Genomic DNA, 23,826 nt, shown 5'->3' with positions numbered 1-23,826 from the left:
CTAGTATCACTCATTTTTTTAATCTGTCCAGAAATATCTTTTTGGTAAATTCTTGACAGATGATTGTCACTGAACTTCAGTTACATGCTTTCAAGATAGCCTAGCCTGTTTATGAATCACTTTATCACTTTAATTATTATTCACTTGACACTTGTCAATGATCTTTGTGAGATTTTAAGACACTATAGTCTTAACTTTGTTAAAAGAGTAAGTCAGGGAAGACTCAAGAGGATTAAGATATGGAGTTAGATTTGGTATTGATGGTGATTCCTGAAGAATCTGGGAGAGGATGTAAGTATGCAAAAGATATTACATAAGGGATGTATGACTCTGGGCAAATTACTGGAACTTAGGCCAATAAGAACTAAGAAACAATACAGGATTTCGGCTTTGAGAAGCAGAGCACAAAATAGGCCCTGGTTCTTGACAAGCAAAAGCAGAAAGTAGACGTGTTATTTAACTGGCCATAAAATTGACCTGCTACACAGTGCCAAAATTACTGGTAAGAAGATTCTAGGAATATGTAATATATGGAATTTCAGACAGGCAGTCAGGTTTTTGCCATGATGTATCTGTAAGGAGTAGTATACTCTCAGCTGTAAGAATGGAAATTGAAAGTAGGGTTACAATCCCTGAGAGAACATTGGAAAGAGCAGGAAATACAAGCAGTCTTAAAACTGAAATCCAAGATAATGTTTTGGCCTCAGACATAATGTCAGATTCCTTCTGTTTAAACTTGGAAGAAAGAGGAAATTATACTAGCAGTCTTATGTTTTGTTTTGTTTTTTAAGATTTTATTTACTTATTTAAGAGAGAGACAAAGATAGCGAAAGAGAGCACGAGCGGGGAGGAGAGGGAGAAGCAGGCTCCCCAGCTGAGCAGGGAGCCCGATGCGGGGCTCAATCCCAGGACCCCGGGATCATGACCTGAGCTGAAGGCAGATGCTTAACTGACTGAACCACCCAGGCACCTGGAGTTTTTATTTTTAAGAATTCTTAAATTTATTTATTTGAGAGAGAGAGAGAGACAACACCAGAGGGAGGAGCAGAAGGAGAGAGAGAGAGAGAGAGAATCTCAAGCAGACTCCATGCTAAGCATGGAGCCCAAAGCAGAACTCAATCCCAGGACCTGAGATCATGACCTGAGCCAAAATCAAGGGTCAGTAGCATAACTGAGACACCCAGGTGCCCCAATATCTTAATGTTTTCATATTTATTAGGGTTTTTGGTTATATACTTCATTTTTAAGTATTTTATTTAAGAACATCCTGAATTACCTTTGTACTTAATAATAAATATTTCAAATTTGAAACCTAATTCTCCAAAGACATCAATTATAGTTCATTACTAATGAACTATGTAGTTTCCTTAATTCAGTCATAAATTCAAACCAATTAATTATAGAGGACATATATTATAGATTCTATGTATTAGAATTACATTCAATTATTTATTTCATTATATATATGTAGATATATGCAATATATAGATAGATTTATATGCAAGCTAAGCTTATAATTTATCAATTTACCTATTAGACCCAGACAATGTAACTGTGAACAAAATAGGCCCTTGCACTCAAGGTGCTTTTGAGTCTACTGTAAAGCCTTTAGAGGAACTTCTGGGAATATATTATTCTCTGGGCAATGATTATATTTGGCAGGAGTTGTTTATAAAACAATACATTTGAGTTGTGTTTAGGAAAGATTTGTTTTCCAGTTGGCTGCAAGATGTTTTACCCTTATATAAATGTTGTATCTACATTGTTTAGCTGCCTATAAATTGGGGTCAAATTTTTTTACATATATTATTTTAAGTTTCAGAATTCAGTTTTACTTGACCCTAAAAAATGTGTTCAGTAGGTAAGTTAGCAAAATATACTCAAAATATAAAAAATAAATCTATAATTTTTTTAGTGCTACAGATGTATTTTATAAATTGAAAATTGGCTTGAAAGTAACCTTTGATGAGACTAATGTCTTACCGTTTTCTGAGTCATAGACTGTATTTAAGAATTTAATGAAAATTACAAATTCTCATAGAGGGGTGGGAAACAATTCGTGTATAAAATTTCATCTAAAATGTCTGAGTTCTTTTATGGGTCATTTGGGATTCAGGAAAGAAGATCCTTTTCATAGGCAAAGTGGTGTATTTTAAACCTTTAGAATGCCAACAAATAATTTTTAGATATTTCAAATTATAAAAGTTGAATTTTATAAGATGATTTTGGCCAATTAATTTTTAGATAAACTGACTTTAAGTGAAATGTTCTGCTTTCACAGTAGCAATAGACACCTACCATGACCCAATAATACCCTATGTTACCTTCCTTTATTATTTAGACTGTTTATTCCAAAGTTGTCATGGTCGATACTTTTACTTTTTAGTTACAATTAAATTCAGACTATCTTATTTTGGGCTGAATTTTGTCAGCAAGAAAAAAAAAAGAGATCAATATCATTCTCTGTTGTTAGAAGAATGAATTAAAAATCTTGTTTCTGTGCCAGTTTTATTATGTGTATTAGCAAATACTTATTTTCTATTCCTCATGTGACATTTATGTCATTGTACACTTACCTTGTTTCCTTTTTCCTTACTTAATGCTCCACTCACAGAATCATAGATTCTTGTTGATAGGGCACAATGCATGAGTGAGACAAGGAAGATTTATGGGCTTTTAGGATCAGTATTTCAACCAACTATTTATCCACTGACTTGGCATATTTACTAAATGCTTCCTGTATGCCGGATGCTTCTTTACATCATCTTATTTAATGCTCACAGTATCCCTGTGAAGTCAATATGGTTTCTCCTATTCATCTTTGGAAAACAAATGAAAATGAAGTACTAGAGATGCACTTTGGATGAATGAAGTATAAAACATGGCTCTTGTCTTAGAGCTGACAGTTTAGTGGGGATCCACTTAAAAAAAACAGGTGGTTTCACACTATGATGGGCAAACACAGTGGGAACAGCTGTTACGGATTTCCATCAGAAGAAGAAGGTCTCCTAGAATACATGACAGAGGTCCTGGTCCACATCAGAAGTCCTGGAGGCTCAACAGTGGAGAATGCACTGGAATAAATAGTGCCAAGGCTGGGGAAGTAGTTTGGGCAGAGTTTGATACAGGGTCTTGCAAGCCTTGTTAAAAAGTTGGGACTTGATGCTAAGAGTAAAGAAAGTCACCGCCGGGTTGTCGGTAGCCAAATATCCAATCAGATGGTTGTTTGAAATGGCAGTAAATCTGACAACACAGAATTAGTAAAAAAAAAAATATATATATATTTTTATATAGTTATATATACTATTTATATAGTATATATTTATTTATATAAATATTTTATATATTTTATATATATTTCATATATTTATATATTTATATACTATTTTATATAGTTTTATATATATATACTATATATGTACACACACTATTTTATATAGTTATATATATAAACTCGAAATAGATTGATTTGGAGGCTGTTGCCTTCTCTCCAAGCCTGAAGTGACAACTGTTTAGACTCAGGCTGTGGCGGGGAGGTTGGAAAGAAGTAGACAGATTAGAGCAATATTTAGAAGGTGTCATCAACAAGACTTGAGGACTGATTGAATGCAGGGGTATGAGGGATGGAGGAGTTCCGGATTTGGTGCTGGTAAAAATCCACCTCCAGGAAAAGGAAGAATTATCAGCAGGAAGATGAGTTCCATTTGGGGTAAGAGAGCCAAAGGACTATAAGGGGAATTGGTGTCACAGAAGCCTTGGGAGAAAATTTTAGGGAGCCAGTGGTCTACATGTCACATGTTGCCAGAGGTCAAGTGAAATGAGAAGAGCAAGCTGTCTACATCCACTTTACAAACGTAATCAAACCTTTTGTCCTGAGAATCAGATTTGTTTAGTAGCTTAAACTCATGCAGTTTGTAAATTTTAGAGTGAAATTAGAGCCCAGAATTTGTGACTCTAAAGTTCACACTTTGTGCACTTATTTTTTTAATACACCATTTTTCTGAGTAGTTTTGGGTTTACAGAAAAATTGGGCAAAATATATAGAGAATTTCCAGCATTCCTTCGCCCCAGTTCCCACTGTTATTAGCGTCTGGCATTAGTGTAGTACATTTGTGACAATTGATTAGTAAATATTGATACATTATTATTAATTAAAGTCCATAGTTTACATTAGGGTTCACTCTTTGCTTTATACATTCTATGGGTTTTGACCAATGTATAATGATATTATTACAATATCCTACAGAATACTTTCACTGTTCTAAAAATCCCCTATATTCCACTTTTCCATCACTTCTACACCCTCCCCCACTGACAAGCCCCTTAGCAACCACTGATGTGTTTACACTTTCTATAGTATTCAGCTTTTTTTAAAAGAAGATTTTATTTATTTGAAAGAGAGAGAGAGTGAGTCTGTGCTGGAGGAGGGGCAGAGGGAAAGGGAAAGAGAGTCTTAAGCAGGACCTCGTGCTCACACAGGACTCCATCTAATGACCCTGAGATCATGACCTGAGTTGAAACTGAGTCAGACGCTTAACAGACTGCACCCCCCAGGCACCCGGTATGCAGCCTTTTAAGTCAGGCCTCTTTCATTTAGCAGTATGCATCTGAGTTTCCTTCATGTCTTTTCATGGCTGGACACCTCATTTCTCTTTATTGCTGAATAATATTCTATTGTCTGGATATACCTCTTTGTTTTATCCATTGCTGTAAACCTTCAAGTGCAGGTTTTGGGTGGATAAATCATTTGGGTAAATACCAAGGAGCACGACTGCTGGATTATATGGTATGGTTATGTTTCGTTTTATAAGAAACTGGAGACTCTTCCAAAGTTGCTGAATGATTTTGCATTCCTACCAGCAATGAATGAGACTTTTTACTGTTCCACATCCTCGCTAGTATTTGGTGTTGTCAGTGTTTGGGATTTTAGTCATTCCAATAGTTGTGTGGTGGTATTTCATTGTTGTTTTAGGTTATAATTCTCTAATGATACATGATGTTAAGCATATTTTCATGTACTTATCTGTCACCTGTGTATTTTCTTTGGTGCGGTCTGTTCAGATCTTTTGCTCATTTTCAAATTGAGGTTTTTTTTTCTTATTATCACTTCTTTTATCAGTAACTTTTATCGGTAACTAGATTTTATTTATATATTTATTTGAGAGAGATCAGGGGAGGGGCAGAGGGAGAGGCAGAGAGAGAATCTCAAGCAGACACAGAACTGAGTGTGGAGCCCGATCCCGGCCTTGATCCCACAACACCTGAGCTGAAATCAGGAGTCAGATGCTTAACTGACTTAGCCATCCAGGTGCCCTCTCTCCTAAATTGCTTATAGCTGAGTTTTAGTTTTGTTTTTCAAATATGCTTTACGTTTTAATATGTTCAGTTAATTAACATTTAGTGCCATCATTTATATGGTTGGATGTAGGTCTAACTAAATTGTTTTCTGTTTCTCCCTACCAATTCATGTTCCTCTGTTTTCTCTTTTCTCCTTTTTTTTATTATTATGCCTATTGGCTTTTTAGAAATTATCTTTTGAAATTTTTTTAGTGACTACTGTAGGGACTACACTACACAGGTTTAAGTCTTAATAGTCTGCTTCATGTTAATATTCACAATTTACTTATTTTTTAATATTGAACAATTTATTAAAGTTATAAACTTTGCACTTATTCTTCTGTTATTTTTATAAACTTCAAATTCCACAAGACAATACTATAAATTTTTCTTTGTAAAGATATACATGTTTTAAAGAAAAAAATTATCTTTGTTCACTCAGATATTACCCATTTTTGATACTCTTCTTTGATAACCGAAGTTCTGACTTTCCCTCTGGTATCATTTCCTTTCAGCATAAAGAAGTTTCTTATAATTTTCTTGTAGTATAATTCTGATGACAACACATTTTCTTAGATTTCATTAATTGAAAAAGTCCTTTATTTCATCTCTTTGAAGGATTTTTCTCTATAAAATTATGGCTTAAATTTTTTTCCCCTCTTCATTCTGGACTATAAGATATTGTTTCCCTGTCCTCTGGTTTCCATGGTTTCTGATGAGAGTCCTTGGTCATACAACTATTTTTCTTTGGATGGTTTCAAAATATTATCTTTACCTTTGGTTTTCAATAATTAGAGTACAGAGTGCTTAGGTGTGGTAGTTTTTTTGTTTATGTGGTTTGGGATTTTCTGAGCTCCTTGAACTTGAAAAATTATGCCTTTAACAAAATTGGGAAGTTTCCAGCCACTAGTTCTTCAAATCATTTTCTGTTCTATTTTCTCCTTTGTGTTCTTCCTGGAAATCCAATTATATTATATAAGACATTTTTACATTGTTGCACAAGTCCCTGAACTCTGTTCCTTTTCCATCCCTCTTCTCTGTTTTTTAAATTTGATAAATTCTGTTGAGCTATGATAAGTTCACTGACTCTCCTATGTCATCTCCATTATACTTCACAGCCCATCTGGTGAATATGTTTCAGATATTTGAGCTTTTTGTTTAATTTAAAAAATATTTTCCATTCCTTTACTGAATTTTTTTCCTATTTATTGTGGGCATATTTCCTTTACCTCAGTGATGATATTTTTATTACCTGCTTTAAGCCCTAGTCTGATTTCAGTCATCTAGATCATGTAAAGGCTAATGTTTATTGAACTTAGTTTTGTTTGTTGCCCATGAAATTAACAAATAGGTCACATTTTTCTGGCACTTCATATATTGAATAATTTTGCAATGTATTCTGGATATTATATTATGTTGTGGAGCCTTGGTGTCTGTCTCCAATATTCCTCTGAAGAGTGTTGATATTCTTGTTTCAGCAAGCAGTTAATTTGGTTCACTTGAATGCAAACTCTATCATCCTTCTAGTGGGCAGTGATTCAAATCTCAGTTGAGATTGCTCTTATTCTGTCCCATGCATGTGTGGTTTAGAGGTTAGCCGATGTTGTATAAATTTATACACAGAATTTGTGACTTCTCTTCTCTGCCTCTCCCTTTTCTGGGATTTCCCACATCCAGAATAATGTTTAACCAAATACCTGGGCACCTAATGGCCCAGCCAAATTGACACATAAAATTAACTGTCACTCTGTATCAGGTTCATCATCACGTTTTGAATGTTTGCGTGGAAGACACACATTGTCTGCTTATCTACTTAAGGAATTCTGAGTGTACTTCATCAACTTTCATGCAACTTAGAATTGCCAACCACTGACAATAGCTTCTTTCTGCACTTCCATAAACAATCCCTCATATCTACTTGTATTTTTAATTATTCTTTTCTTTCCTTAACAACATTGTCAAATAGAACTTTCTGTGGTGATGCAGATGCTTATATCTGCACTGTTCCATACAGCTTTGAATTAGCCACAGTCGGCTTTGAACACTGGAAATGTGGCTAGTGTGATAGGGAAATGGAATTCTTAACTTTAGTTAATTTAAATTTAGACAGCCACGTGTGTCTAATGACTACTATATGGACAGTGTATCCTTGAACATGATTTTGTTTCCTTTTTCAAAATGTATTGGCTAACTGACATATTTCTCTGATAATTTGCTTTGATCTACTTAATTAAATAATAATTTATGGGGTCATACGATGTGTAATATTAAGCATGCTTTTTATTCCTTTTCTCAGTCTCAGAAACTTTTTTTAAAACTGTTTTGATTTTTTTTTTTAGTATCTGAAAGTTACTGATCTTTTCCAACACACACCCATAGAGTCAAAAATCCTTTTACTTTTACTATTATACAAAAAAAATTTAAAATGGTATATTCTCTACATGCATGGTCACTGTAGTCATTCCCCTTTTGCCAATCTTCCTAAACATGTTAAAATTATTATGAATTCATATTTTTTCCATGGAAACTGTTATTACAAACTATTAGTTGTGCTGTATTTCTGAAGCCTCTGCCCCTCAATTGTTTTCTAAGAAAATTACTTTTAAGCTTGTCAAGAAACTTTCCTCCTAATCGCTGCTAATTTTCTAAGTGCTGGGAATTAGCATTGATTGAATTAGGTATTGTTACTCTCCTTTATAGAAATAATAAGAATCTTTAAAAATAAGTCCTTACAATTCATTATTTTTTATGTTGAATTTTAAACTGTGGGTGTGACCATTTAACACACCAATTGAAGATTTTTACTTTATATGTTACAAATTTTTCAATTTGTTTCATGATCTTTTGATATTTATCATTTCAGGACCACCAAACAATTTTGAGAGCATGGGCTGTAAAAGATTTTGCTCCAAATTGCCCTTTGTATGTCCAGATATTAAAGCCTGAAAATAAATTCCATATCAAATTTGCTGGTAAGTTCAGTCTCAAACTGAGATACTTCGAATTTCCTCAAACTGTGACACTAAGGGTTATGTCTCTGAAATTAGTGGCAACTTAATATATTCATGATTGCATAGAATAGAAGGATTTCTTTTTTCATCTACTTGTTATGAGAGAATATTCACTTTAAAAAGTGGCAAAGTAATGTTTAAGGAGTGAATTTTTACTTTTTTATATAATTTGGTGATTTAAGCAACTGAATTTACTGGATACCTTGGTAAGACTATAAATAGATTAGCACTTACAGTTTTATGCATAATATAAATACAGGTTTTGAATGCTGCAGCTATTAATTTACACTTACATTTACACATAGTGCTTTGTTATAGATTACTTAATACATATGTAAGCTTACATATGCATTAGAGTAATATTAAAATAATTCAAATGTATTAAAATAGATTTATTTGGAAATAATATAGATTTTGAAAACATTTCAAGAAAAACATACAAGTGAGTTTTTCATAGAGACACCACTTTTAAAGTAATTTCATATGAGATTATACTTTAAACTGGAAAATGAACAGTAAGATGATACTTTATTTTTTTCTTAAATGTTTCTGTAGGAACTAATTTTGATCCAAGCAGTAATTTATGTACATTAAAAAAAAATAACATCCTTGTTTTTTTTAACATTTCACCTTAATAATTTAAAGCTGCAAACATCATTAAAATGTAAATCATTTTAACTAAGTGGTAGCAAAATGTATTTTCTTCATCTGTGTTTAAATATCTTAAAATGGTTACCTATTTGTATATGATAATTAATTGAAAAATTATAAACACTAAGAAATTTCTACATAATATTAAGAAAACCATGAAATTATTGCAATTCAGTTTGCTGTTTTTTTATCTTTTACTCTTGCTTCTAATGGCATCAGTTTTCTCTAAAAATGTATAGCAAACTAATCAATGGCTCTTAACTGTGGCTGCACTTTAGTATCTGTTTGGAAGTTTGTTTTAAGTACTACTACTGATTTAAATGGTTTGTGATGATGGTGCTATGTTTTTTTTTTTTTTAAACCTGTTCCTTAAACTGAAAATTTAAAATAAGAGCACCTCCTTTGTAAATGGCTTTGTGAAATTTAATGGAAAATACATGTAAATTCTCCATCTGCTACCTGTTACATATGTAATTAGCATTCAGGAAATGCCAGTTGTTTATCTAAAAGACCTTTGCAACTAGCTGCCTTGTTTTTATTACTATTTAGTAAAAGGAATATTTTTGTAAAAATTTTTATCGTACCTGATAATGACTTATTATGATATAATTTTAAGGAAGGCAGTAATGACATAAGTCCTAAAGATGTGAATTTAAATTTGAGTACCACCACTTAAGATTTAGATAGCCAAATTAGTATTCTGAGCCCTATTTTTCTCTTCTGTTACTTTATATATCATATGTATAATGTCTCTATTTCATTGGTTAAGATTAGCAGTAAGGATTAAATAATATCTGAAACATATTAGGTGCTCAATAAATGGATATCATATGTGGATCCTAAAGCAATATGTAGTTTGGGAAAACAATTTATAATTTTGAATGTGTTATAACTAAAATTCAGAATAGGCTTTAGTTCTTTCCTCTTCTTAACAGGCCCTAGGTAGGTTTACAACAGATAGATCAAACTCACTGAAATAGTCCACCTTTACAAATAAAAAATTACAAAGACTATTTGCATTGATTCTCTTTGATATTCTTATCTCACCATTATTTTGATAAGCCCATTGAAATGAATGGGATAGTTAAAAGTTCTATCCTGATAGTTTATCACAATATTTCTTATTTATGGCACCTGGTGAAAGTCCTTTTAATGCTATCTGTATTCTTTTAGGCTGAGATTACATCTCAGAGGAACTCTTCTTTTATATTATAAAAAGATAAAAGCATCCTAGTTTCATTAAAATGTCATAAAACAGTTTGGGGTGATGTATGAGACTCTTAAACCCAGATAATAAATTTCACATCTCAGCATGAGGTTAAAGATTACAGACTTTACCTTTCAAAAGACAGTGTACCAAGCTGACAGTTTGTATGGTAGACTGTTAAAATAATGGTCTTCAATGAACCATGTTCCCTGTGTCTGTCCAGTGTTGATGGGATCTTGCGGCTTATTCCATGAAGAGGTGAAATGTAGTTCTCTACCACTTGAATACAGGCTGGTCTTGTGACTGTGACCAGAATGTAACAAAAGCTACATTGTATGACTTCAGAGACTAAGTCTTAAAAGTTTGTGCTTCTGCTGTCCCTTCACCGGAAAACTACCCAGAGAACTGCATGTAAAGCTTCCCAATTTAGCCTCCCTAAGGATTAAAAATCACATGGAAAGTGACGCTTATCCATCCCAGGCCCCCCACCTCTCTAGCTCCTGACTTAGCCACAGTCAACCCGAAAAGTCATGCTGACATACAGAATTTTGAGAAATTAAGTATTGGTTGCTTAAAGTTGTTGAATTTTGTAGTTATTTGTTATTTGGCAAAAGATAACTAATATCATTTGTAATAAAATAATAATTGCTTTAATCTTAAACCAATATTCATTTGATAATATTCATTATATTTTTGTCTTCTCATTCTCATGAGTGTTAAATAGCACAATTCCAATTATATAGGATATAAAATGAGATAATTTTATTTTTGTTTATTTAAATAGCCTCTTCAATACACCCTAAATTGTGAAACTACCACCATGACTATAATTTATGTATTTTTTTAAAGTAAATCCATTTTTTTAAAAGATGAAAAGAAGAAACTTTCAAAATTTAAGTTATAAATATACAAAATATTAAAAAGTAAAAACAATATAGCGACCTAGCAACTATTACTTTATGCACATCTACCAGTCATATCATATATGGATTCTTTCCTTCTGAACAAGTCACTATGTTCATTAAACTATTGAATTGTTACAATATCATTTGAATGAATTATTATATTATTAATTATATTTAAAATAATCTACACTTTGATGAGAATTATAAGAGAAAAGACTATATGGGAATGATTTCAGCAGCAGAAAAGATATGTTCTTACTCATTTCATCACGAGAGGAAAGTAAAAATAGTAAGTCTGCAGATAGAAGATATCTTTGGTAGAATAATAGCTATGATACAGAATTTCTGAATATAAACCACTACAAATTTTAATGTGATTCAATAACATAAAAATATACTTCATAGATAATTTGATTATTTTAATTACCACAAATTTCCTAAGAAGAAAATAAACTCAAATGGCTCATAGAAAAATTTGCTTTCAGCAATTTTCCTTTTTATGATAAATTAAAGTCGAAGTAAAGAGATCGATACTGCAAATTCTGGAATGAGACCATCCTCAGTCAAATTTCCATTCTACTATATAGTAACTACGTGACCTCAGGCTTCTTAATTTCTCTCAGCTTGAGTTCTTTGAAATATAAAGTGTGGATAATAAGAGAAACTATCTCATAGGTTTATTATAATTTAAAAAATACTCAAAAGAACATCAGTCACTAGTAATTGGTACCTATCAAATTGATGATTATCATGAATCTTGAGTACCTATTTTTCATCCTCCTCACAATTCTATATTATCTTTATTCCCAGGAAAAGTGACTGGGGATTGCTCATGATGTTTTACGGCTTATTATAGACATTCAAAAAGCACATAGTTCTCAGCTGGCACATATTTTCCAAAGAGTAGAAAAAGATCTCTTCCCAACTCATTTTATGAGGCTGATCTAGCCATGATACAAAACTTATTGAGGATAGCATGAGAAATGACTAGAGACCAATTTAATTGTTAACATAGTTGAAAAATTATATAAAATATATTAGCAAAACTATCAAAGTAATGTATTTAAAAAATAATATATCATCACCAAGTTGAAATTATTCCAGAAATAGATCATCATGTCAAAGGAGAAAATAGTATTTCAATGGATACAAAAGAAACTTTTGAGAGAGAATTCAGTATCCATTTACAATTTGAAAAAAAGAAAAAGAAAGAAAGAAAAAGTGTTAGAAATCTACGAGGAAAACATTCCTTAGCCTAAGGAAAATTATCTACACAATAACCTAGAAGAAAAAATAATGACCACATATTGAAAGTCTGCCTTTAAGATTAGGTACAAACAGGGATGCTTACCAAACCACTTTTACTCAGCATTTTCCTGGAAATCCTAAGGAGTGCAGTAAGACTACAAAAATAAATAAAAGGAGTAAGCACTGGAAAGCAAGATATAAAATTGCCATATTATTTAAATACGATTTTCTACAGTATTCCTTACATACTTTTTCCTTAGGGGACCTCATTCATTTCTATGATTTCCAAAATTACATCTCTCCCTCAGTATTCACTATGAGCTTCAGTGTTGTATCTTTGTGTAGTCAATATCTCCTATTAGGTTTCTAACAGCTGTCTCAAAATTAAGATGTCTAGAAATATTTACTGATTTTCCCTGACTTAAAATCTGTTTCTTTCCCATTCTTCTCAGCACCATCTACTTAGAACTCAAGCCAAAATCCATGAATCATTCTTCAATCATTTGCATTCAATCCATCAAGTCCTATAGGTTGGTTAGACTCCCTGAGAATCCCAGGCTTACCCACTGACACAACCCTAGTTCATGCCATGATCATGGCTGTGTCAAAACACTCCCCTTTCCTGCTTTCCTAGGTATCCATGAGTTCTGCCTATAGTCTTACTTCTAGTCTTCATGTTCCCCAGCACATTTGTGGTAGTGATTACCATTTGTGTGGTATAATAGGTTGCTACATCTTCGTGCCTCCAGTGTCAGCCTGAACTCACTAGTTTCCTCTTTCCAGTATATCAATGCCAGCATTCTTTTACCACATCATTAATTTTAAAAGATTCTTTCTGGTGGGTTATTTTTTTGTCAACCTCTGTAGAACAAAAGTCAAATGGTACTATAGCTTTGGTTGTGTTAAATCTCTTTTCCAGTGAGAAATATTTTTTATCAATACACTTCTTTTTTAAGAAGTGGCAGTTGGTACTGAAACATAGGAAGAAGTAATGGCAGGGTTCCATAGCTATGACTAATATAAAAATGTGGTTTTGTAACATCTTATATTCTCTGGCAGCCGCTTGTGGGACTAGCAACTCTAGTCAAGTCTCTCCAAGGTCATATATCTGATCAGAAATCACCTAGGATAAAGGTTTCTACATGTTGAGCCCTTCACAAATATTCTCCTCATAGTGGAAAAACCAGGATGAAAAAAGCAAAACATTATAATATTTCAGCTTTCAGACATGTTTCTATAGACCAAATTTTAATCAGAATAAAACCAAACCCTTATCTCTTTCTTCACTCTATATTCCAAAAATCATTAAAAAAGAAACAAACCCAAAATAAAAGGAACATAAGGAAAAAAATGTACTTTATTAGGAAAAGAACTCTTTTTTTGAAAAGCCTTGAATAAACTTAAAGAATAAACTGAGCTCTCCAATTAGTTGAATCTAAAAGAAGTTTGCTATTTGTCTCCTCGTCAGATGAAAATACTCAGAAAATCAGTGGGAGATGAATCCCTGTTGTATGAATAAATCAATTGCTAAATTTCGGTTGCCACTCTATCTTTACCTCCCAGATAAAAGGTTATATCATGTACGAGTGAATATTCAGTTACCTTTCATTTGTCAACTGATTTTCTTTCAACATACTGGGTCCTTGAAAATTTTCTACCTCATTTTAACAGATTTAAGAAGACATAAAAATCATATTGGTAAATTTTCACCCACAGGTGGCAGAGAAGAATGTTAAAAATCATTTTATAAATAAATTTGTATGAGTAGAAAATGTAAAAGTCAGAATAAAGAATGTAAAAATCGATTTATAAATTGTGAATTTTCTATGAATTTTATTTTCCATGCTTTGGCTATGATATTTCATAAGTAACAGAATTTGAATTAAAGTTCATGAATGAAAGGAAGAATCATACCTCAATAGTAAAGTGTTGACTGAATGAAATTCTCTCTACTTCACAACTAAAACATGCCTAGAAGAATGATTCATTATACTAGAACAGTAGGAGTTCTGGGAATTTAAAAAAAAATTTTAAAGATTTCAATTGCAATACAAGTTAAAAGTATAGACGAAAGTATTTTTAACAATATCATTGACAATGTTATATAAACATATTTCTTATAGTAGGTAGTCGTGACTACCACTATAAAAACAATATTGTTTAAAATAAACACACGTGCATGTGTGCATATGCATGTACACACACAAATCTTGGAGAAATGATTTGACTAAGAAATGAAGGTCTTGTCTCAGTTTACTCACTATTAATTTTTTTGCTGAAACACAAGACATCCCAATGCTTCACTTTTTTCTACCCAGAAAAGAGAGTGGAAAATATTTCCAAGTAATATAAATATTGGAAATTATGTTAGCTGTTTCTAAATAACATATGTATGTGCAATACTCGACTTTCACCAAATGGTAAGTGTGAGTTTTTCATGCTGAATAATTTCTTCCTTTCCCATATAACACCCACATAGATATCAGTTTAAATTTCATTCTTACAACCTACTTAAGAACATAATGCTTTGAATTCCTACATTTTCAAAAGATGAAAACCCCAACTTTTAAAATTCTCTATTTTTAGATGAAAATATTCTCTTTGATGTTTGTGTTATTGCAGAGATCATCAGAAGCTACTTAACCTAAGGCCATGTTGAAGACCAGCACAATTTAGAGTCTTTCAATTTTTTCTTTCTTCACTATTTTTACTTTACAAAAAATCAAACACCCAGCTTAAAAATTATGCAATGAAAACTTGTATTCCCTCCATTTACATTCAACAGTTAACAGTTTCCCACATTTTCACCCCTAAGAGGGTGAAATATTTTCATGGGTCTGGTTTGTATTTAAATGTTGGCAATTGTCCCCAAAATGTCTTTTATAATTGTATTTTTATAATTCAGTACTAAAATCAATATTTTGTGGGCACTTGGGTTGCTCAGTCCGTTAAGTGTCTGCCTTCTGCTCAGGTCCTGATCTCAGGGTCCCGGGATGGATCCCCCAGTGAGGCTCCCTGCTCAGTGGGGAGTCTGCTTTTCCCATTCCCTCTGCCCCTCCCCTTGCTCTGCTCTTTGACCTCACTCTCAGATAAATAAATAAGTCTTTAAAAAATTAAAAATTAAAAAAATCAATATTTCATTTTTAATTGCATTTACTTTTTCATTTTTTTATCGAAATAATTTAGATAGAAGATTAGTATAGACAGGACTGAGCATTCCTGTATACCCTTCACATCACACAGCTTCCCAGGATGTTGATTTCTTATATAACTATATCAGTTTAATTAAAACTAAAAAATTAACATTGGTGTGAATTATTTTTAAGTGAAATATTTTCTTGTCTTTCATTCCTCCTAACAAAAAAAACAGTATCTTATTTGCTTTACTTTTTTTTTGTAGCTTTTAAAATTTTAATATGTGGGTCTATTAAATAGCCAAACCAACTTTCTTGTTTGTTTTCTTCGACACTTGATTAAATCACCATTGAACATTAGATATTTAAAGCCATTTTCTTGTGGACCACTTAAAATTGAATTAACTCAAAGCATCTTTATGTTTTTCTCCATTAATTTTCTTATAGTCTTGTATTTCTCCAAGACTCAATTTCATGGTTCTGAAAGCCAGAGTAGCATATTTCTTCTTCTGTCTTTGGAAAGTGCCAGGCATATTCTATCATACCCTAGATCTATGGTTTTCAGTCTCTAAGGTAGTTTCTTGATAACAATGATTTATAAAGAACAGGTTTATCTTCTTTCACTCTCATTTACTTATTCAAAACATTTTTATTGAGTCCTACTGTGAACAATTTGTTAGTCTAGGTACTAGTGGTGTAATGATAAATCAGATGGACTAGCTGTTTGTTCCAATGGCAGATTTTCTCATTTTCTTTACATCACCCTTTTTTTAACCAGTGAGCCAGTGTACTTTTATGTTCTGCCCAAGAATACCACTCTAATAGAGCCTGTTCTTTCCAGGTGGAGCTTCAGCTGTGACTTTATGATTCTCCTCCCCTGCCCTTGCTACCCTCCATATATATAAAAACTCATGATTCCAGTTATGTGCTAGTTTCATCAGATTTTGATTGATGAATTTAGTCATTCTGATAGACCTATTTAGGTAAAGTTTTCATGATTTAATGTAATATATTTGTCCCTGGAGTAATTCTGTATTGAAAAGTCTCTTAAAATATGATTTTTAATCCTAGAAGAATGAGATCCTAATATGAGGATATTATAATATCCTAATTCTGTAATATTATCATGGGATGTTTGTCTAATGTTGCCTCAAAACAGACTGCATGAGAACATACTGTGCACACACAAATATGTGAGAGAGACTGTGAATTAGGCTTTACTAATGAATTGGAATGTGGCTGGAGAAGTAGTGAGTGACAGATGACAGTTACAGGTAAAGGGATAACATTTTAACTAGATAATAAAGTAACTCCAGGGGATTCGTGGAGTACAGTGGAGGGGACACCAAGAGCTTCACAGGAGTAATTATTTAGCAAGCTATTAGGATGTTCGGGTGAGAGAGACTCAGGGATTGAACCAGAGTGGTGATGATGGATGTGGAGAGTGAGAACAGACTCATGAATCATTTCAGATATATTCTGTGGACCTAATAATCAGTTGACTGTGGAAACCAAAGAAAGTGAGAAATCATTTTATTTTATTTTTGCCACCTTAATCTCTTTTTTGTATATCCTCCCATTTAACATAATTTGTATTATAGCAGTTTACTAATTGATTTGTAGTTGCTTAGATGTTCATTTAATTCTAGAATAGAAAGTTCTTTTTTTTTCCCCAAAGGTTTTGTTTTTGAGTAATCTCTACACCCAACATGGGGCTTGAACTTATAGCCTCAAGATCAAGAGTCACATGCTCCACTGACTGAGCCAGCCAGGTGCCCCTAGGATATGAGTTTCTTAAATGCTTTATATCTTCGGTGACAAGCACAGTGCTCGACTCATAGTATTTTATTACTACAAGTATACAGGCTATAGTATAAAATTTAAAAACTTAAAAAATCCAGTAACAATGTTCAAAAGTAGTACTATAACTCAGTAAAATAAAAATATACAACAATATGTGAAATAGTGAAAAGGGAAAAAAAATCTAGTTTTTCCACCTGTGTAGGGAAAACCCAGTTCTATCCTACTGTGTTTCTCCCTTGTCTGTCTCCTTCACTAGTCACATAGTCACTAATATCTGTTTACAGTTACATGAAGGTTTCATGAGGAAATAATATGAGCTACACACATTTAAGTAAAAGGGCATTTATTGCAGTTTTATTTATTATAAGAATAAATGTAGAAAGAAGGAAAATGTCTAGCCGTATGAGAATAGATATATGAGATACATAGATGTGGTGTGTGTATGTATTATCCAACCAAAGTCCTTATTAGAAATTATATTAAAATGAAGGTCAATACAAATGAAATAAGTAAGATATGGAATTCCTTAAAGTAGGGTACCAATTTTATTAATGTAATACATGTATAATTAATTATATTTCATTTTTATATAGAAGCATAATACTAGCTAGAAGGTGATTTTGCTGATAATGGTTGTTTTTACATGTATTTATAGATTTTACATTTTTACATTTTTTTCCCCTCAAGGTTCAGATTATCAAGTGTAATTAATGCCATGAAAACATTTGGGAATGGTGATATCTACGCAGGGAACGTGTTATTCACTTAATTATGACTAGGGGTTATGTTTATATAGACTATAATAATTTGCTTATGTGAACTGAAATATCATTAGATTGGTAAAAGATAATTTATATGAGTTATGAAATTGTACAGTTAACATATTGTTATATTTTATAACCCATGACAAATGCCATTTAATATCTTAATATAACAATAACTTTCATTGGTGCCAAGTTCTCATTTAAGCTATTGGCTATTCTGTATTCCTATATTCATAGACTAAAACTAATGATCAGTCAGTAGCTACTTGAATGTTAACTTCCTTCTTGAATGTTAACTCAGCTTCCAATGAAGAATGAAAAATAAGGCAAACTTAAAAAGTGATAGTTATTTTTAAAAATCACCAAGGTGAATGCAATGAGCTGAGCTAAGTTATTTCCAACAAATTTTGGAAGAGTATGTGTTTGAAAATAAGGAAAAGAAATCTGTAATATGTTGAAATTGTAAATGAGTAATTTTGATGCATTCAGTTCCTCCTTGGATTGTGTGTGTTCAACATTCCTTGTTTTTCAGCTTACTATGACTCAGTTTTGTCCAGGACTAAAATAAATAAATAAATACCCAATATCATAGAAGAGGTTTTCTTGAACTTGTGTGATAAGCTTTATATGATTACCTAGTGTAATTTCTAGGTTAAATAGTATGTGTACTTTTCTGATTTTAATACACAAAGCCAATTTGCTCTTCAGAAATGTATAATTTACTTTTGCAAAAGTGGGCACTATTCCTTTAACTCTTGCCCCTTGGGCAAATGAAAAATACTATTAGGAACTTATTATTATTATTATAGTCATACTAATAGTGGCAGTCAACATTTACATAGTCCTTATTTTGTGCAAGGACTACTTTTTTTTTTTTTTAGAGAGGGAGAGAAAGAATCTTAAGCAGGCTCCAGGCCCAGTATCACGACCCTGAGATCATGACCTGAGCCAAAATCAAGAGTTGGAGGTTTAACTGACTGAGCCACTCAGGTGCCTTGGACTACTGTTCTAAAGCACTTTTTGTAGATTAACTCAATTTTTTTGTTACAACCTTATAAAGTAATCTATTAGCTATCTACTGCTGTGTAACAACTCTAAAGCTTTGTGGTATAAACAACAAACATTTATTATCTCACAGTTTCTGTGGGTCAGGAATTTGAGAGGGTAATAATCAGGATATTTATGATGTTGCGGTGAAGACGTCAGTTGGGACTACAGTTACCTGAGGGCTTGACTTGGGTTGGAAGATCTGCTTCCGTTGTGGTTCACTCTTTACTCACGTGGTTGGCAAGGTAATGCTGACTGTTCCAGAGGCCTCAGTTCTTTACCTCTTGGACTTTTCCTTAGGGCTACTTGAGTGTCCTTATGATGTGTCAGCTGGCTTCCCCCAGAAAACATTGACCTAAAAGAAAGCAAGGCAGAAACCACAATGTCTTTTGTGACATAGCCCTGGCTGTCCTCTGTAATTTCCACAATATCCTACTGGTTACACAGATCAGCCCTATTCTGTGAATACCAGGATATGAGAACCATTAGTTCTTCAGGAGGCTTGCTACCATAGAGAGATTTTATTAGTATGGTTGACTCTTGACCATGCATTTGAACTGCAGGAGTCCACTTATATGTGCATTTTTCCCCAATAAATATAGTACAGTACTGTAATTGTATTTTCCTTATCATTTTCTTATAACATTTTCTTTTCTCTAGCTTACTTTGTTGTAAGAACACAGTATAATACAGATAATATACAATATATGTGTTAATCCACTGTTTATGCTATTGGCAAGGCTTCCAGTTATTGGTAGTTAAGTTTTAGGGCAGTCTAATGTTCTTTGTGGATTCGCCATCTGTGCATACGGTTGGCTCCCCTAACCCCTGTGTTGTTCAAGGGTCAACAATATTCTCATTTTGCAGATGAGGAAATGGAGACACAAAGATACTAAGTGAAATGTTGATGATGCCATACTAAGTGGTGGAACCAGACCTTTAATCCGTGTTCTCTGTCTCTAAAATGTGTGCTGTTAAAAGATACGTGCTATTGTCGCTAATAGTTCATTTTAATTTTCAGTTTTGGATTACTAACAGAGTTGCACATTTTCATGTATCTATTGCCCATTTAACTTGTGGGTTAATTCATATATAAAATACATCCCTGTACTCTTATTTTCTACAGAGATGACTATTTTTCTCTTAGTGAATTAGAGGTTTTTCATATTCTAAAATTATGAACATTTTGACATTTTAAAAATTGCATTTTTTCTTCAGTTTGCAAGTTGTCTTTGGATTGCATTTATGGTGCTTTTAACTAACAAAAGTTTTATCTCTTTTTCTTGTACTTTTATGCTTTTTGCCTCTAGATTGTCCATGGATTCATCTTTTAATGCTTCAAATGAGTTTACTTTTCCGAAAGTTACTTTCTTTAAGACAGAATTTGTAAGGGAATTACCCCTTAAGGTCAAAAAGCATGTGTGAGTAGCGAATGACTGAAATGCCCAACTTACTTTATTTCTTGGAATCTGTTGATATGAATATTATGTTGAAGAATTGTGGGGGCTGTTTGGTGGAAAGTTGGTGATATTAAGGAAGAACATCCAAGTAGGCAAGGACTTAGTTAGACATAACATTCGGCTCAATTACCCATTAAATCAAACTCCCTTTGCATTGAGGAATTCCTTTTCAGTTACATATGTCTCCTGGTAAAACTGAAATTTCAGTCTTCTTTTGTACTTTACTTTTACTTCGTTCAGATTGTTAGACGAGCATCTAGTTGACAATAGCATCTATCTATCATCTATCGTCTATCTATCATCTATTATCTGTCTATCATCTATTATCTATCATCTGTCTATCATCTATATCTATCTATCATCTATCATCTATCTATCTATCTATCTATCTATCTATCTATCTATCTATCTATCATCATCTATCATCATCATCATCATCATCTATCATCATCTATCTATCATCTATCATGTGTCATTGTTAGAACATTTTGGAAGGAAAGGGAAAGATTTGGTTATTATGGGAGACTGTCAACAGGCAAGCAGTTGCTAATAAGTTTATACTAAATGTGTAATGTAAGTGATGAGGTGAGAGTTTCCTTTGCAAGTTTGTCCAGAATAATGACACTACCAAAAAACAGCTGTCACAGATTACACATGACAACTATAAATATGGCTATGGGCTATCATTCGTCTGGGAGGATCAGGTAAATTGTAGCATCTCCCCTGGTTGGTAAGGGAAATGTGTGCACTCATATAAGCTCATATTTCCACTTACTCTTTATTTTTATGAAACAAAAATATTTACTTGGTATGAGACTCTATAGTTTACTGTATGCTGCCCTGTGTTATTTCAATCTGAAGTTTATATTTCTATAAGACAGATGTAAATAATTATATGTATTTGTCTAATATAATACTAAGTACAGTTGCCTAAAGACCACATGCTTAAAGACATGGGATTCAGACTCATATCTTGTGACTCCAAATCTAATGATCATTTAAATCAAGCACAGGACAACATTTGCAACATTTTCCTATTTATCAGGCATATTTATAAGTGCTAAGATATTGTATTTTAAACTTCATAGAATGCTTGATTCAGAAGATCCATTTTCCAGTTTAATTGACAAAAATTCCCTGAGATTTAGAGTGAAAGAAATATGTAATGGAGTATATACCTGGACCTTGACATCATCCTAAATACTTCCAGTCTTATTTATACTCTTCAAACCTCACGATATCCAAACTCAATCTTCCTTGTTTCTATTTTTCTTGTTCAACCCTCCATTATCACCTAAACATGCTCCTTCTGCCTCATGAAGACTTTTAATGCAGTACTATTCAAAATGTTGTTCAAAGACCAGTTTCAGTCTACAGACTTTTGCTAGGCTACAAGATAAGTATAGCAATTGAGAGTAAGCATTTAGCAACTTTGATAGCAATTTAACATCACCGTGACATCCAAGTGCATAATCAGTGTGTTGTCTCTTTAGAAAGTGAGTAGACTCATATCAGAATCATAGGTGAGTCATGCATGGTGTAAATTCTATACCAGTCATGCGCAATAGAACAACGTATGTGTCTGCAGTGGGTTGGAAATTAAGAAAAAGGAAAAAAAATATTGATTCTTCATCACAAATAGCTGACGAGCATTGCTCTAAAGCATCATCAGTGTGGCTTCTCCCTGAGCCTTACCTTCCTTTCTTCTCCTGCCCTCTTTAAACAACCTGAATTCTATAGGCTGTAATTTCAATCAAATTCATATTACTATACTAATTTCCTTTGTTTTTAATTTTTTACGGCTCCATATTGGAAAGAAACATACACACAAACAAAATCCTACATAGATGGATCCTCTTTTCCTGCTCCTTGGCTGAACACTGCTGGAAAAAAAAATCACTTAGTGGGTCAGATTCATATCACCACAAACTCACTTGGGCAACTTAGAGGCCCTTAACAGTGTGGAATATTTTCTTATCAAAATACTCTCCGCTCTTGCCGTTACAATTTCAAACTTTATGTCATTTTTCCTAATTCTCTGAAGCCAATAAATGAAAATTTCCTCAAATTTTTGACTACCATATTTTCCAAATGTTGCTTCGTTTTCACTTACCACTTCCTGCTTTCCTTCTATTATAATATAATTTCCTTCTCGTCTCTATGCTGGATCCCAATGCCTCATGCTCTGTCAGCAACTTTGTAATATTTTCTCTCCTTAATCTTTAGACCTTTTTTTTGTTGTTAATTTCCAGAAAAATTTAAATATCCTTCTACCTCTCTGATTTTATTTTTAAGAAAATTACTTCTGTCCACTTTCTTCACCATTCAAATAATTTATTCTTAATTATCCTTAAAATCTTAGTTTAAACATCACCTCCTTGGAGATGTTTTTTTTATTTGCTCCAGGGCAGGAAAGATATCCTTTTGTATTTGCTTATAGCACCTGCATTTAATTTTTTTTTCTAACATTTATCACAGTATAACAGTATATTTGCTACTAATGAATCTAGGGATCTTTCCAAATACCTTTGAATCAGTGACTCAAATCATTTTAGTCTAGCTGCAATTTTTGTGTGTGTGATTGCAAAGTAACGAAATTGATTTCAAGGTCAAGTTTGACTTCATGCCTTCCAAACTACCTTATTAAATGATGGGTGTTTGGGGAACATAGTGGTTGTATTTTTTCAGTCAGCAGTTTAATTTAGTGGCTGTTTGAGTCATTTGTCCATCTGGTAGCAAGCAGTAATCCTTAAAGCGTGTTCAGGAGAGGGAAAACCACTAGAATATATCATTTATTTTAATGCGTTTGTTTAATCAATTTTAAGGTTGTATAATTTTTGTAGAGTTCTCTGTTGGTAGTTTGAATTTAAATTAATAATGGATTTAGGCAAGTTATTTTACCTCTGAACATCTGATTTGTTATCTGAAAATGGTTTAACACAATATACATCATAGAGCTTCTGTGAGGCTTAATAATATGTGTATATACACACATACATATGAATAATTTAGCTTAAAAGCTAAAACATTGTTTGGTATTATTATTACTATTAAGATGATTCAATAGTTGTATTCTTAGCTCTCATGATATCAATAACTATCATGAGCTAGTGAGGAAAGAATACTTTTGGTTAGAACCTAAAGAAATCAGAGTCCTGGGACAATAATTTTTCAAAAAATATTAAGTCTGCTGTTTTTCTGACATGTTTCAAAGAAAGAGAGGTTAATACAATTAAACTGTTTTGCTCTGGAATACAGG

At 32.7% G+C, this 23,826-nt stretch overlaps 1 protein-coding gene across 5 annotated transcripts in view; it reads left to right on the top strand.

The window, feature by feature from the left end:
* The window catches only part of KCNT2 (potassium sodium-activated channel subfamily T member 2), a 361,260-nt gene that overhangs the window by 195,329 nt on the left and 142,105 nt on the right, over positions 1-23,826 (top strand). For all 5 annotated transcript variants that reach the window (XM_028104755.2, XM_028104754.2, XM_028104753.2 and 2 more), the window contains exon 13: positions 8,201-8,309. In XM_028104755.2, coding sequence (XP_027960556.1) covers positions 8,201-8,309 — 109 coding nt within the window. The remainder of the gene's footprint in view (positions 1-8,200; positions 8,310-23,826) is intronic.

Source organism: Eumetopias jubatus, unplaced genomic scaffold (genome assembly GCF_037043125.1).
Source record: "Eumetopias jubatus isolate StellerSeaLion01/CBP00866 unplaced genomic scaffold, mEumJub1_p1.0 scaffold_12, whole genome shotgun sequence".
NCBI classification, from domain to species: Eukaryota; Metazoa; Chordata; class Mammalia; order Carnivora; family Otariidae; genus Eumetopias; species Eumetopias jubatus.
The sequence above is the reverse complement of the archived record's forward strand: the minus strand, read 5'-3'. Positions and strand labels throughout refer to the sequence as shown.